Source organism: Hippopotamus amphibius, chromosome 6, assembly GCF_030028045.1.
Source record: "Hippopotamus amphibius kiboko isolate mHipAmp2 chromosome 6, mHipAmp2.hap2, whole genome shotgun sequence".
NCBI classification, from domain to species: Eukaryota; Metazoa; Chordata; class Mammalia; order Artiodactyla; family Hippopotamidae; genus Hippopotamus; species Hippopotamus amphibius.
Genome location: NC_080191.1, coordinates 10,921,639 through 10,936,156, shown reverse-complemented (window position 1 = coordinate 10,936,156; position 14,518 = coordinate 10,921,639). Strand labels below are relative to the sequence as shown.

The 14,518-nt window shown below is 42.7% G+C and overlaps 1 protein-coding gene across 2 annotated transcripts in view; it reads left to right on the top strand.

Annotated features, from left to right (window-relative positions):
* The window catches only part of CRYBG1 (crystallin beta-gamma domain containing 1), a 197,635-nt gene that overhangs the window by 131,750 nt on the left and 51,367 nt on the right, over positions 1 to 14,518 (top strand). Inside the window, exon 1 of one of the 2 annotated variants that reach the window (XM_057739904.1) lies at positions 8 to 204. The exons of the other annotated variant lie outside the window; for it this stretch is intronic. Coding sequence (XP_057595887.1) covers positions 202 to 204 — 3 coding nt within the window. The 5' untranslated portion in view covers positions 8 to 201. Of the gene's footprint in view, positions 1 to 7; positions 205 to 14,518 lie in introns of those variants that run through there. 2 annotated transcript variants of the gene reach the window in all.

Sequence of the window (14,518 nt, the reverse complement as noted above, 5' to 3'; positions counted from 1 at the left end):
TCTGTCATTTGGCTCTGGCTCTGGGAGAGAGCAGCACTACCAGGAAGGTGAGCTGGTGAGAGTTAGAGTCGTCTGGAAGGAGGAGGTTAGACAAGGCTTTCTGAGAAGCAGGAAGATTGTTCTTGGTCATGCCCCCGCAGCTACACGGTACTTCTTATATTCTCTTGGTGTGTCCGTAGAAAAGAAAAAAGAAGCCACATCATGGTAAGAAACGAAGTTTTTTATCTCTTCATTGGCTGAGACTTTATTTTGAATTCATGTAGTAGTATTATGAATGGCATCAGTTAATTTCACAATGTGTTTATTGTCTAGAGCTGGTCAATTCTCTGGGCTTAAAAACTGTGAGCAATTGTGAGTAGAAGAAATATAATAGGAGGCTGAGGAGTTGAGTAGGGGCTGAGTACCCTTGGAGACTTTGAATTAGAAATGAGAACAGTAGTATGTGATCTACTGTGTCTGCCCTTCTCGAGGGTCTTCAAATTATTGCAGGTAATCATTGACAAGCTGCCCTTGCTGAATATATTTGAGTTAGTTCCATCAGCCATTCTAACAACGTCAATTTTATAGACCTGTTGTTGAGTGTGCTATAAAGAATTTAGTTAATCCTTTTCCCCCCTGAATTGAAAAAATCTTTTTCCCCGCCCCTTTTCCAAATATCAAAGGCAAACTGAAGTCCAGCCCCTTGGAAGAAACTCGCTGCGAAACGTTGTGTGGAGTGTTAAGGACTGATTTTTATTTTTCCTCATGGTAGAGGAAGGCAGATCTCTATTACGCTTTCTTTTAAAATGTAGGTTATCTTGCAAATACATTCTCCGCTGGGCGTCGGCTGTGGCTGCTCACACCGGCCTGTCCCTGTACACGTTATTACGTGGGTTGCACATACTTTTATCAAATGAGATTTTATTAGGACAGAAATGTAAAGGAGCGACTCGACTTCTTACAACCCTATCATTCTAGAAGTGCTATGGCTTAAAATAAGTTGTGAGAAAAAAGGAATCTTGTAAACTTCTCAGAAAAAGGAGTTTATGTAAGGGTCTATTAAACTTTGCTTCACTCCTCTGCTCAAAGAGACATAAATATAAAGCCCCAAATAAGTGTTGGGCATGTTGCCATCATTTTCTCTGTTAATTCTTATCACTTTCCTCCATCCTTTGATATTTTAGACACAATGGCTTAATAACTACACGGACAAATAGTCTTTACACAAAGATATGAACTCCTAATCGTCCCCTGGAAATCTTAACAGAATTAATATCTTGTGTTTTACAAGAAATGCCTTTTAAAAAGTGAATTTGCCAAATTAAAAGAAAAAAATTAAACATTAAGAGCATCATGACTATAAACCTTCAGAAAACATTTTAAGTTTAATAAGTAAAATTTCTGATATTTTGGTCAACCGTCTTATTAAGGCCTACGTGTAAATATCTAAAAATGCACTAAGCAGATTAACTGTAGCCTACACACCTTGGTAAGTAAGCTTGGCGTGGGGTGGGGAGGACTGTGGGAGGATGTGTCTGTGGCCAGGCTGGTAATTTTGAAGATTGCTTCTCCCTTGAGTTTCTCTGTGATATAAGATAAAGGTGCGTGGAAGGCGCTGTGGGTACTAAGGGCCTGGTGGCTCGTGAGCCAACATTCTCATTTTGATTCAGATGTTGAAATGGGCAGGAACCTGCTGCCGGTGTCTCCAGGCGTACCCAGGACTAGGGCAGTGCTCAGCCCGGGTGCACAGGCTTGTCCGCCTCAAGCCTGTACAGGAGCAGCGCTTGCAAAGCGCGATCCCGACGTGCAAGCTGAGGCAGAGCGCGGCATCCGGGCTCCCGCCGCCTGCCTGCCGGGAACAGAGTGCTGAGAGTGATGATGAAATGCTTCTCTTTTCAGAACTGAAGGAGCAGCAGCTTTCGGAGTCTTCCCACTCCTAACCCACACACAGACGCACACGCGCACACACGCACGGGCACTCCCAATCCCCCAGGACAGTCTAGTGGAGGCAGTGAAGAATTAGGCTAAATTCCTTGGAGGGTAAAAAAGAAGCAAGAGGAAGGGTCAGAGACGCAGGGAGTGGAAACGATATTCGAAGCTGGATGAAAACCCATAACTGTGTAGGCCCTCCCGTTTGCTGGTTCTGATGCTCTTCTCGGGGCTCCTCCTCCCCACCTTCCTTAGCAGCACACTTTCCTTCTCGGCTTTTTCTGTGTCTTAGGTGACCTCCCTCATCTCTGTTCGTATGTAAGCATGTGTGTGTGGGGAGGGCGTTGTGTGTGAGCGTGTGCTTGCGTGTGTGTGTGTGTGTGTGTAACCAATGTAACCAAAAGGAACAGAGCGGGAAAGGGAAGCAGAAAGCACAAACATCACAATGCATCTTCTGGTCCCAGCAGCTGTGCATGACCTTAGGCAAATCACTCTTCACGCTGCAGTTTCTCAGACGTAAAATGAGGGTGATAGTTACCACCTCATAGGACTGGGAAGAGGTCCCTGGCATGTGGTAGGTTCTTAAGAAATGTTAGCAGAAATAAATCATAAAAGAGGAAAAATAAAAGGCCAGTAAGGATATCAAACATGTTCAATGCCATTGGAAAGCAAAGAAATGCATGTTTACCTAGTCATTGTAAAACACAGCATGCATCAGAAAAGCGTATAAAATATAAATGTAAGGTATAATGAATAATTATAAAGCAAGCACCTCTAATAACTAGGCACAGGTCAAGAAATAGAATATTGCTGCCACCTCTTAAGTCTCCTGTGGGTCTCTTTCTGATGGCACTGCCTCCCCTCCCTCACCACCAGGGCTAGTAGTAAGGTGAGGGGAGTGGGGCTCTTGCCTCAGGAGCAAAGTTTGGGGGGGGGGGTGCCAAAAAACTCAGTAATCAAGATAAGTAATATTTCAATTCAGTCTTTTATCGCAGTATTTTTAAAAATTAATTTATTTATTTATTTATTTTTGGCTGCATTGGGTCTCTGTTGCTGCACCCGGGCTTTCTCTAGTTGTGGCGAGCGGGGGCTACTCTTTGTTGTGGTGCGAGGGCTTCTCATTGTAGTGGCTTCTCTTGTTGCGGAGCACGGGCTCTAGGCGAGCGGGCTTCAGTAGCTGTGGCATTCAGGCTCAGTAGTTGTGGTTCGTGGGCTCTAGAGCACAGGCTCTGTAGTTGTGGTGCACTGGCTTAGTTGCTCCATGCCATGTCGGATCTTCCTGGCTCAGGGATGGAACCCGTGTCCCCTGCATTGGCAGGCGGATTCTTAACCACTGTGCAACCAGGGAAGTCCCATAATGCAGTATTTTTAAAACCAAAAGTTAATGCAAAAAATTCATGTGAACACAATATCAAATTTTTAAATAAAGACAGGATCTGCACCACAAGAGGTAACCACTCTCTTAACTGTTATAATCATCACATCTCTGCTTTTCTTTGTAATTTTACCACCTATGAATGTATCCCAAGACTGCAAATTAATTTACCTCTTCTTGGATTTCATATAAATGGAGTTATATCTAATGATCTCATTTGGGTCTGGATTCTTTCAATCAACATTATGGGGTTTTTTGTTGTTGTTTTTTTATTTTTTATATTTTACAATAAACTGCATATATTTAGAGTGTACAATTTGGTATCCCAATCTCCCATTTCATCCCACCCCCAACCCTCCCCGCTTTCCCCACTTGGTGTCTATATGTTTGTTCTCTACATCTGTGTCTCTATTTCTGCCTTGCAAACCAGTTGATTTGTACCATTTTTCTATAGTCCACATATATGTGTTAATATAGAACGTTATGTTTTTAAATTCATCCATGGATTCTGCTGCTGAAGTTCACTCAATTCTGTTTCTGTAGAGTATTCTGTTTTATGAATGAACCACAATGAACTTATTCATCTTGCTGTGGGTGGGATCTGGGTCTGTTTCTTGTTGGGGGCTTGTATAAGCAACGCTGCTGAGAACATCCTTGTGCACGTGTTCTGGAACAATGTGTGTGAGCCTCTCGAGAGCAGCAGTTCTCAAAGCGAGGTCTGGGGACACTTGGGGGTTCCCCAGATCTTGCAGGGGAGTCTGTAATGTCAAAACTATTTTCATAAAAATGCTAAGATGTTATTTGCCTATCACTTTCATCCTCTCACGAGTATACAGTGGAGATCCAGAGGCAATGTGATATGCAATGATGTCTTGCTCTGATGACTAGTAGAGTGTGTGTCCTGAGTATTGTTGAACTTTAAAAATGGCTCAGTTTTAATTTCTAACCTGAGAAGTGCTGACCGATATAACCCACACAAACAAAGGCTCTTGGGGCCTTAATTTTTAAGAGTGTCAGGGAGTTCTGAAACCAAAATTTTGAGGACTGCTGCTCTGGGGAATATACTGATATGCGCATAGGATATGCATATCTTCAGTTCTATTCAATAATGCCAAAGTGTTTTCCAAAGCAGTGGTTCCAATTTACACCTCCATCACCAGTGTATGAGCGGTCCTGTTACTCCACAGCCTCTCTTATATTTGGAATGATTGCTCTTTTTAATTACTTTCCAATCTTATGGGTTTGTAAAGATATCTCATTGTGGTTTTCCTTTTCATTCCCTCCATTACTAATTAGGAACATATCCTGTGGGAATAATTAAGGGTGTGTGTAGACATAAGGTACAAACATATTTTCTGCAGCCTGCAATGCATTGAAAATAACATAAATAAACTATAGGCATTGTGGTACATTGACATGGTAGAATTTAATGCAACCATTAAAAATATTATTATAGAAATATATTTGTTGGCATGAATTCAGTGAATAATATACCAAACAGCAGGTACAAAATGCTATTATACAATGCCTTGACAAAAAGCCAAAAAGAAAAAAATAATAATAGTGCTATTTGGGGATAGAAAAGATAAAGGATAATTTATATTTTCTTCATTGTGCTTATTTATATAGTGTGACTTTCAAATATGTATATATATGTTTTAAGGTTTCCTTTCCAATTCCCTGTCTCTTCCCTAGAGACTGTGCTAGGTGTTTCACAGACATCTTTTTTTTTTTTTCCTGTCTTCTCTCTGACAGACATCTTATTTGATCCTTAAACAATCTAGAGGACACGCATTTGAGAAACTAGATTTTAAGGGAGTCATTTGAGAAGGGGGCCAAGGCTAGAGACAGGCCTTTGTTCCTGTCTGAGAATGTTCACTGAGGGCCTCAGTAATAATTCATTGCCCCCAAACTACTGGCTGTTCCATTACACAATGTTGTCTGGCTCTTGCTTGCGGGAGACAGAGATTTCTGGAAAATATGGTTGATGTATTCCTTTAATAAATACTTATCGAGTGCCTATTGGTCCCACACATTGAGGAAGGTGGTGAGTGTAACTACATTCTTATTCTTGTGAAGCTTACATTCTACGAGGAAAGACAGACAATGAAGTCTACAACTAAATATTAAATACATCCAATTCAGGTAATAAGTCCTATGAAGAAAAATAAGGGAGTATGTGGTTATAGAAAGTGAGGCGCTTGTTTTACATAGGGTGATCCAGAGGTGTTCACTCTACCTAGTTGCATATCTAATATGCATTATGATCTGGAAAAGGCAATGTTTATTAAGGAAGGGTGGACTGCAGTTTTTCTTTATTCTAGTCATGACGCGTTGAAGTGAGTGCTCATGAGCAATGATATGCCAAGTTCTGCATGTCTATCATTCTATTTTCATCTCCACCTCACTGAGAATCTCAAATTAATCCTGTTATTTACTCAGCTTCTAAAATTTAAACTTGGGTTATGAAACATCAGCAAAATATCAGACTATTAATTATGCCAGCCATCACCATCTTAGGCACTTCATGCTTTTCAAAGCATGTTCACATGTATCATTTCATGTGAGTTTCTCAATACCCTGCATGAAAGGAGAGGCATTTTTGAGAAGATAAATTATTTGATCCCTATGTAGTAGTATTCCTGAGTTCTCTCCATGAAAGCATGCATTTTGCTTCTTAATTTGAAATGAATTGTCAGAAGGTCAATAATTCTCACTAGAAATTGCAGAAAACTGAGATATTTCTGGGAAGCATATATTAATTGGAAGGATAAAGAAATAAAGTTATTTTCTAGAAATAAATTCCCTGTTTTCTGCCATACTTTTAAATGTGGTTAAACTAAGCTCAAGTCAGAGGCAGCCTGGAGTTGACAGTGCTGTGTTGGAGAGGCTTCTTCATTCTTTACAGAGCTGCTACCTCCAAGTTCCTTCTCTCGTCCTGGTCCCGGTCACCTTAGTGGACTTGGTTGCCAGCTGTACCTGGTGGAGGCAGGCATGCTGTGTCGGTCTCTCCTGGGCTGCTTCATGCTCATCTCCTCAACATCCCTATCTCCCTCATCACATCATCTATCTATGGATGACCTAACTGGAAGTTAATCCTTGGGACTTGAGTGCTTGGATTCTGCAATGCACTCATGGTTTTCTAGTGGTTTAAAGTATTTATTCTTGTTCTTTGACCTGAGTTATTATACAAGTCCTTCTTTTTAAAAATACATAAAGAACATGCTTTTTTGGCTCTGAGTCAATAAAAAAGGAACTAATTTGACAATGAGTACATTTTCATTTTCCAGTTTGACTAAACTCCTTTACTCCAATCAGGAACTAGCGAGCCAACGATGTGATTATATACTAATTGAGTTATGCCCACAATCCAGGAGATAGTAAGAAATATTTGCTATCCATGTCAAATTCATATATCTCCTATAAGTTACACATTATACGTGGGAAAAAATATTCACCCAATTAGGATTATATTTACATCTCTACTGTAAAGTACATTAATTCAGCATGATAGAGAAAAAGCAAATGTTCGCGGAAGCTGTTCCATTTACACAAAGAGGAACATTGTGAGTTATCTGTTACCCATGATTGAGCACACAGTAGCTAGTAGGCAGGATCCCAGCCTGGGAAAGGGCACAGTCAACTTGGATGACTGAGTAAATGAAGAGGGGCTATGTGCAAAGCATGGGCATAGTTTTAAGGCAACCACAAGAGGCAAAGCAAGCTTAAGCTTCACCATTTCTTCCTTCACAAGGCCTCTTCCAAGGCGGTGTCCCTAAATCTGTAATCCAGTATTATGCTGTCTTCTCCTTAAAGAGCGCTCTCAAAATTATATGTGCTTCATGCCCCACAAAACCTGGTTCCGGCCCCCAGCAAAGGACAGTGAAGCACGGCCAAGCCGGCACCACTGAGACCCTTTCTGTCCCAGGCCTGGAGGAGTGAGAGGAAGAAGCAATTACTGGGACCTGGAGACAGAAGTGTAGCTGCAGGGGTGGCTGCCTGACAGATGCCCTGGTCAGGCTGGACGACACCCAGCCCAGAGCCTAACAAGGAGAGAGAAGGGTGGGAAGGAATTACCTTGACCTCACGCCTGTCCCTCCCTTCGATTTCCTGTCAGTGCCTTTTAATGGTTGAACCTATGGAAGCCAAGGGTAAGGGAGTCTGTTTCCATATTCCACGTGGTCAAGGGCCTGGGGCACAAAGAAGGGTGAGCAAACAGAAGTGCCCACTGCTTAAAGAGTTACCTAATTCTACAGCCAGCACTCCATCATAAGTGAGAGCTCGATCCTGCCGTTATTATATTGCAAGGCCCAGGAGGAAACATGCCACACAGGTGTAATATACTCTATACGGTCAGTATGTACATAAAAGTGGTATGTAAGTCATGTTCAAGTAAACGAAATCTTATTTTCCTAATGATATACTGTAAATTCAAATGGGAAACGTTATGGAGCTAACTTTTAGAAAGCCTGACTTGTGTCCTAGGAAAATTACCTGATGCTTTGAGCCACGGTTTGCTTCTTTAAGGTAAAAAGAAAATCTGGCACAAAGCAGACTGTCAATAATTATTAGTGGAATGAATGAGTAAAAAACCCTACAATTCGAACATTCTGCGATCTTACCTTCCTTTCTAACTGATCAAGTGTCAGTGGCTTTAAATAATTCGGTTTCACTCTGTTTCTGTCAAACAGTAAATGACCTAAAGTGAATTCTTACCTGGAACTGGGAGTCTACTTTTTAAAAGAAACTCTTTACTTCTTCAAACCCTCTGAATGGGTGGGAAATATTTTTGGAATAATATTTTTGGAATACAGCTGTTTCCTAAATAACGGCTTTCATATTCAATAATGCGACTTTTTCAGGACACTGTTAAACCTTAAAGTCTGCTCCTATTTTTTTTTACATAATAGTATACCTATAATTCTATATAACAGGATATGATTGCCATTTGGTTTGAAGTGACAGCATTAGAAAAAAACAAACATTGGGGTTATAAGTAGAGAATTATGTGTCACATGAAGTGGAAAGGACAGAGGTTTAAAAAAAAAAAAAAGCAAAAACACAAGAACAATGGTGAGCAGCAGAGATGGGAGGGTGGGGTACTAGGATGCTGACAGGTATTGGAAACAGCACAGGGACAAGCATCCCACCCTGAGAGGCTGGCGGGGGTGGGGAGGGTGGGGGGCAGGGAGAGTGGAGAGAGGCTCCAAAGGTCTGACGCAATGTACTATTAGTTGCACCATATGAAATTGTACATAGATCAAAACTGGTTGAATGCAGTAATTTCCTATGCCTTTTTGTAAGAGGCCTGCTTATGATTAAACAGTATTATAGTCTGTTTAACTTAGTATAAGGTTTAACCGTATAAACATTAGTCTATACTCATTGTAACTGCCATGGAAAAAATCACTATTATAGTGCAAATGTAAATAGTTCTGTCTCCAGAATCATTAAGCTGTAGCTAAATTATAGTTAGTATAAGTTCCCTCCAGGGAACCTGATAACATATGAAAAAAATATTTTAAAAGTATTAAAAGTTTCAGTGTTTAATAGGTCAAGGTATTTTTCTGTGAGCATTTCTCCTTTTGCATTTTGTGCATGCGTGTGTTCTATTATTTAGAGTGGGCCATATATATTAGCACAAGGAATACCAAAAAGATAGAGTGATGAAGAGGAGAGCAGATCACCTTAAACGCCAATTCAAAATCTAAGTCCATAGTATTAGGGACACATACCTGGGTCCTCCTTTAGATTTAACTTCAGCTATCTGGGGGTTCTGCTGTACACTTATCACGAGACCATGAGATTTTAATTTTAAAAGTCTTCAGCATGAATATTCTGGCAGTTACAAGAAAACAGTGATATTTCTTCATGAAAGTCTTTGTTTCCTGTGTTTCTTTTTCTTGTAACCTAATTTGACATCAGATTTTCCATTCAGCTTTGACTGTTTCTCTTTTTTCTCCCTTCTCCACTCCCCACTTTTTAAAAAAACTAATTAATTGGCTGTGTTGGGTCTTCATTGCTGCAAACAGGTGTGGTGCTCGGGCTTAGTTGCTCTGCTGCATGTGGGATCTTCCCAGACCAGGGATCAAACCCATGCCCTCTGCATTGGGAGGCGGATTCCTAATCACCACGCCACCAGGGAAGCCCCTCCACTCCCCATTTTTCTTCTTTACTCATCATAAGGTTCAAAAGTATCTCTTGCTTTTTTTGAACAGAATTTTCTAACCCTTGTTTTCACTTTTAAAAGTTGAGGGGTGAAGTAGTTTAAATTCCCATATTTTTTAAGCCACGCGACTAAGGCTATTTTTAAAAAGCCTATGCAGAAAACAAGTTCCTTACCAATGCAAACACATGTGCTGTGAACCTAAAATACTATCAAAGTGACATGGCCAATTATATCATTCATAATAATGACCGTTGGATTCACTCCTCATCATGGCTGAAGTTAAAGAGCTAAAATATCTTTCAGAAATCAACAAAGTGGGCTCATAGGGAATCACAAGTGTTTTTTTTTTAAAAAGTTACTTTTGTATATCACTGACCACGTTTTAGCAGGAGGCACATGTGAATACATGTAAAAAGATCTTGATCTGCTTTCTCAACTCAGACTTAGGCTGGGAGCCAGCAGTAAACCTGAAGAAATCTAAGTTTGCGTGCCAGCAGCTGTATCGCAGTGCAGAATCCTCACATGGGTAGAATAGAGCTGCAAATTCTTGACCACACCAAGTCTTATGCAGAAAAGATTTCCATTCTGTTTCTGTTTTGTTTAGACCTAACCATGTTTACAGTTGTCTGCAAGTGTTGGTGACTCCCCTTTTGGAAGGGAGTGGGGATGTTACTAATTCTTTAGTAGCGTCAAATAATTTATGTCCACCTCTACTGTAAGTCCCTGTGTTAGGTGCTGGGAATACAGATAGGTCATTTGTCTTGCTCTTAAGGGGCTTATATTCCACCACACAAGGAAAAGATGGGAAATATATGAAAGACTTATTTTTAAACAGTTAGTTACATTTTCAAATAATATGCTCAACGTATTTTCCTTCAACCTCCAAACATGATTTCAGGTGAAGCCTTTCTGAATTTAAAGCGATGATTTCAAAACATTTGCTTGAACTTGGTGTACCCTCCCAAAAATAATAAATAAATAAATAAAATTTAAAAAAATAAATAAAATAAAATAAATAAAAATAAAAAATAAAGCAATGATTTCAAGATAATCTTAAAAAAAAAAGCAATAAACTGTTTTGGTATATTAACAATTTATCCTGTATTTCCTGATTTTTTGTTCCCCCCCAGTGAGGAGATAACAGAGATCTCTGAAATTATATATAACAGGACAAGGTAGCCTTTATTCAATGGCAGCTGCCCATAGTAGGCGCTGGCATACCAAGAAGGTCGAGAATCAGAGAACAGCACCGCAGCCAGCGCTGCCCGGGCCTCTACACGCTGGCGGACTGTGGTCTTGTTATAGATACTCGCACATGCCCCCGAATGAGCCACATGTGATGTTTGCCACCAAGAACACGAAAACAAATCCCAGCACACAACCCACGGACCACTTCTAACACTGTCTTGTTGTGGACTGTGCTCATCCCAATAGGGCATGGGTGGCAGAAGGATTCCAGGTGCAGGTTCTGCACAGCGAGACAGGCAGAAAGGACAGGGTAAAAAGCTAACTACAGAGGAGGCCCCGGGTTTGCATAGCTCTGCTATAGTCTGAGAACACCCAGCCTGAGACCGCTCAGCACCCTGACCACGCCAGGAGGAGAGCCTGGGGAGTAGCCTGGGAGAGCAGGAAGAAGACTGATAGGCCCCCCATGGCCTCACTGCAAAACTCCCCTTCCTAACAGATGACCATCAAGATCAAGGGGGAAGGTGCTGAGTCTGTGAGCTCCCATTCTAGGTTTAGCACTCTAGGTGCAAAGCCTCCTACTTCCTAGACAACTCCCAGGCCATCTCATTTTTGTTTTCCATCTACCATACTCGTTCTTCCTCCATGAACACTGGACTGAAATAATTCCTGGCTGAAAAGAAATGTGTGTCCTGTTTTAAGAAGGGGTGTTTCTCAAAGATGTGACTGTGAACTTTACTCAGGAGGAATGGTGCGCTCTGAACTCTGCTCTGAGGATCCTGCAGAGAGATCTGATGCTGGAGATCTGGGGCCCCGGCCCCTCGGGGAAGATGGCATTTCCCTGTAAATGAGAAAGTGGCCTCTGAAATGACTTGAGGCCCCCATTGACTAAGAACTATGAAATGTGCACCTGGGCCAGATGGATTGTGTTTCTGCTCTTTACTTCCCAGGGAAAAAGCTTTATTTTTAAATCAACTTTATTAAGATAATTTACATATAAAAATTGCACCCGTTTTAAGTGTGCAATTTGATGTTTTGAAAGATTTGTACATGTGTAACCATCACTTCAATCAAGATACAGAACACTGCCCTTATCCCCCAGATTTCCTTTGTGCCGGTTTCCAGTCACACTTCCTTGCCCATCCCACCCTCAGGCAACCTTTGATTTACTTTCTATGATTAGAGATTGGATTTGCATTGCCTAGAATGTCATGTAGGTGGAACCATACAATACCTTTTGAGTCTGGCTTCTTCCAGCTAGCATAATGCTTGTGAGATTCACCCATGTCATTACATGTGTTAGAAGTTCAGTCCTTTTTACTGCTGAGTAGCATTCTGTTGTATGGGTGTACCACAACTGGTTTATCCATTCACCAGCTGATGGACTTTTAAGTTGTTTCCAGTTTTTGATTATTATGAATGAAGCTGCTGTGAACATTCATGTCCAAACAAAAATCTGGAATTCTAGTAAGTTCAACAGACAGAGCAGCTTGGCAGGTGACAAACTGGCTGCCCCTCTGGGGGGAGGAGAAGTCAAGTAGTTGATGAGGCCAAGTTACAAAGAACAACCGGTTTTGTAAAAAAGCACCTATAGCCAAAAATGAAACAAAACAAAACAACAACCTGTACTGAGCAGAGAAGACTGCTGATCAGACGTCTTTCAACAGCATGGGAAAAATGGATTGCAACATCACCGGCAGGACAGAATAATACATACAGTAGTTTTCTTTGGACATGGGCTAGAATTGAGCCAATAAGACTCAAACCTATTCCTGGCTACTTTTTTAGGATATGTTTGAAGGCCTGTCCAGGCAGCAGAGACAAAGAGCTCCATTTCCAGAGTTAGAAAGAATTCTGGCTGTGGGACCTTGAGCAGGGAGGGATAAGGAACCTTGGCAAATGAGCATAAAAACACTACCTATCTTAAGGGCTGTTTCTGATGAGAATCTCATGTAAATCACTTAGTAAGTCTATTGCATAAGGAATTATTATGTTTAAAAACCATGTAATACCTTTGACTCATAATGAAAGAGTCCAAATATATTCCTTAGGAAACTGGAATATTTTCATGTATTTTTTTCTTAAATGACACTGTGAATTCTTCCTATGTTATTTATATAACCACTGAATCATTGAATTATTAATCAAAATCTGGTTAGCTTTTAGAAGCATATCAACTCAGTCACAAAAGCTCCCAGTGGTTGCAACATCCCATAGTCCATCTCCTCAAACAGCAGCTGTCTAGTTCCGAAGCTCCCACCACTTCTTCTCAAGCCCAGAGAATCACCTCTGGAGTTCGCCAGTGAATCTGGCTGAGGAGCATCTCCTCAGGAGCTGATTCTGGGCGAGTGTGGCCTTGCAGTCTCCTCCTCGGGGCTGAGTCTGGCTCAGGGGTGCCCACTGCACCGCCATGTCCTCCGGGGTGGAGCTGAGGATCTGGGGTTGGATCCTGACTTCATTGCCTCCCACCCTTAACACACCCTAACCCTCTGCACTCTGAGCTTTGCTTTCTTCTTTCTGCTGTGAGGTGCCAAGCAGCTCAGCTGGCTGTTGCAGAATTACATGATGTTACAGTGCCAGGGCCGTCTCAGTAAATGCTTGTGGACCCTGTGACTTCCATGCTTTGTCTTGCAGTCTTTCCTATTGCCCACCATCTCCATAGTCCACTGGCTGCGTATAATTCAAGTGAAATGGAGCCACTTTATAGAGCGATTCAGGAACCTCTCTGTAAACAGACAATGTTGTAAAAACTGCCCTGAGCGTTCACCTTCCAGGAAAGGTGGGGCTCCGGCTCGCTCTCCTGGGTTTTAGGTGGAAGAGGTAATTCTTAAATTATTGTAGCCTCCGTGTGGGCGGGGTTTCCGTGGGCCCGTTACCGGGAATAGGCTCCCTCCCTCATTCCCGCAGGCGGGCCTCCTCCTCTTCCCGCCCGCGCCCCTCACCTGCCCGCTCCCGGCGCGCCGCGGCGCCCATTAGCGCCCTCCTGGCTTCCCGCGCCGGCGCCAGGTGCCAGCCGTTTTGCCCCAGGCTATGTAACAGGCACAGGTTTTCCCCTTACCCGCTCGTCTCCGGCGGCCGGGGCCCCCTCCCAGGGGTGGGTCGGCCCCTGGGGCTCCCCCGAGTGCGCGCCCAGAGCCCAGCGGGGTGGTGAGACCGACCCCCGGCCACGGTCGGCGTAGGAGAGTCCCGCGCGCTTCCGTCCGCCCAGGCCCGTCGAGGGGACTGGAGAAGGCGGTCGCCCTGCTGCACCTTCGCCCTCCCTCCCCCGCGTGCCGCCTGCGTTGACCCTCCCGGGAACTGCCCGCGGGGAAGAGCCTCTCTGGTGAGCTCGGCTGGGGCCAGCTGTGTTCCACCGGGACCCGCGGGCATTTGAATGCCCACGTGCTTCTCCCATTGGACCAGCGCAGCCCGGCCCGCCAAGAACCTCGGGCTTGGCCAAGGGCACGCCCAGTTGCTCGAATTCTCGTTTTCTGAAGGTCTTTCATTTGCAGTCATGTTGAACCCAAGCAGCTTCTTTCTGTTCTGGAGGAGAAGGCTGTTTTTCCTTGTCCGCCTTCCCGCCTACAAAAAGAAAAGGCGGTGTTTCAGAAAAAATTCTCCCTGCAGTATGTTTACTGCTGCCCTGTAGTCACGCATGGCTGTTTTGAAATCGCATCTTTATGGAGGGAGGAGGCAAAAAGCAAAACTCAGAAAGACCCGGGAGTTGTTTTGTATGAGTAATTATTTGGACCTTCCGAATTTCCTTTCATAATTTTCTTTCTGTAGTTAGAGGAAATGTTACTCTTCGGTAGCGTCAAGCGTGGATGGTGTTTGAGAAAAATTCAAAAGATAAAATGAGTTTATTTTGTTGGAATGAATGCCAAAACATAACTCTCGTTTTC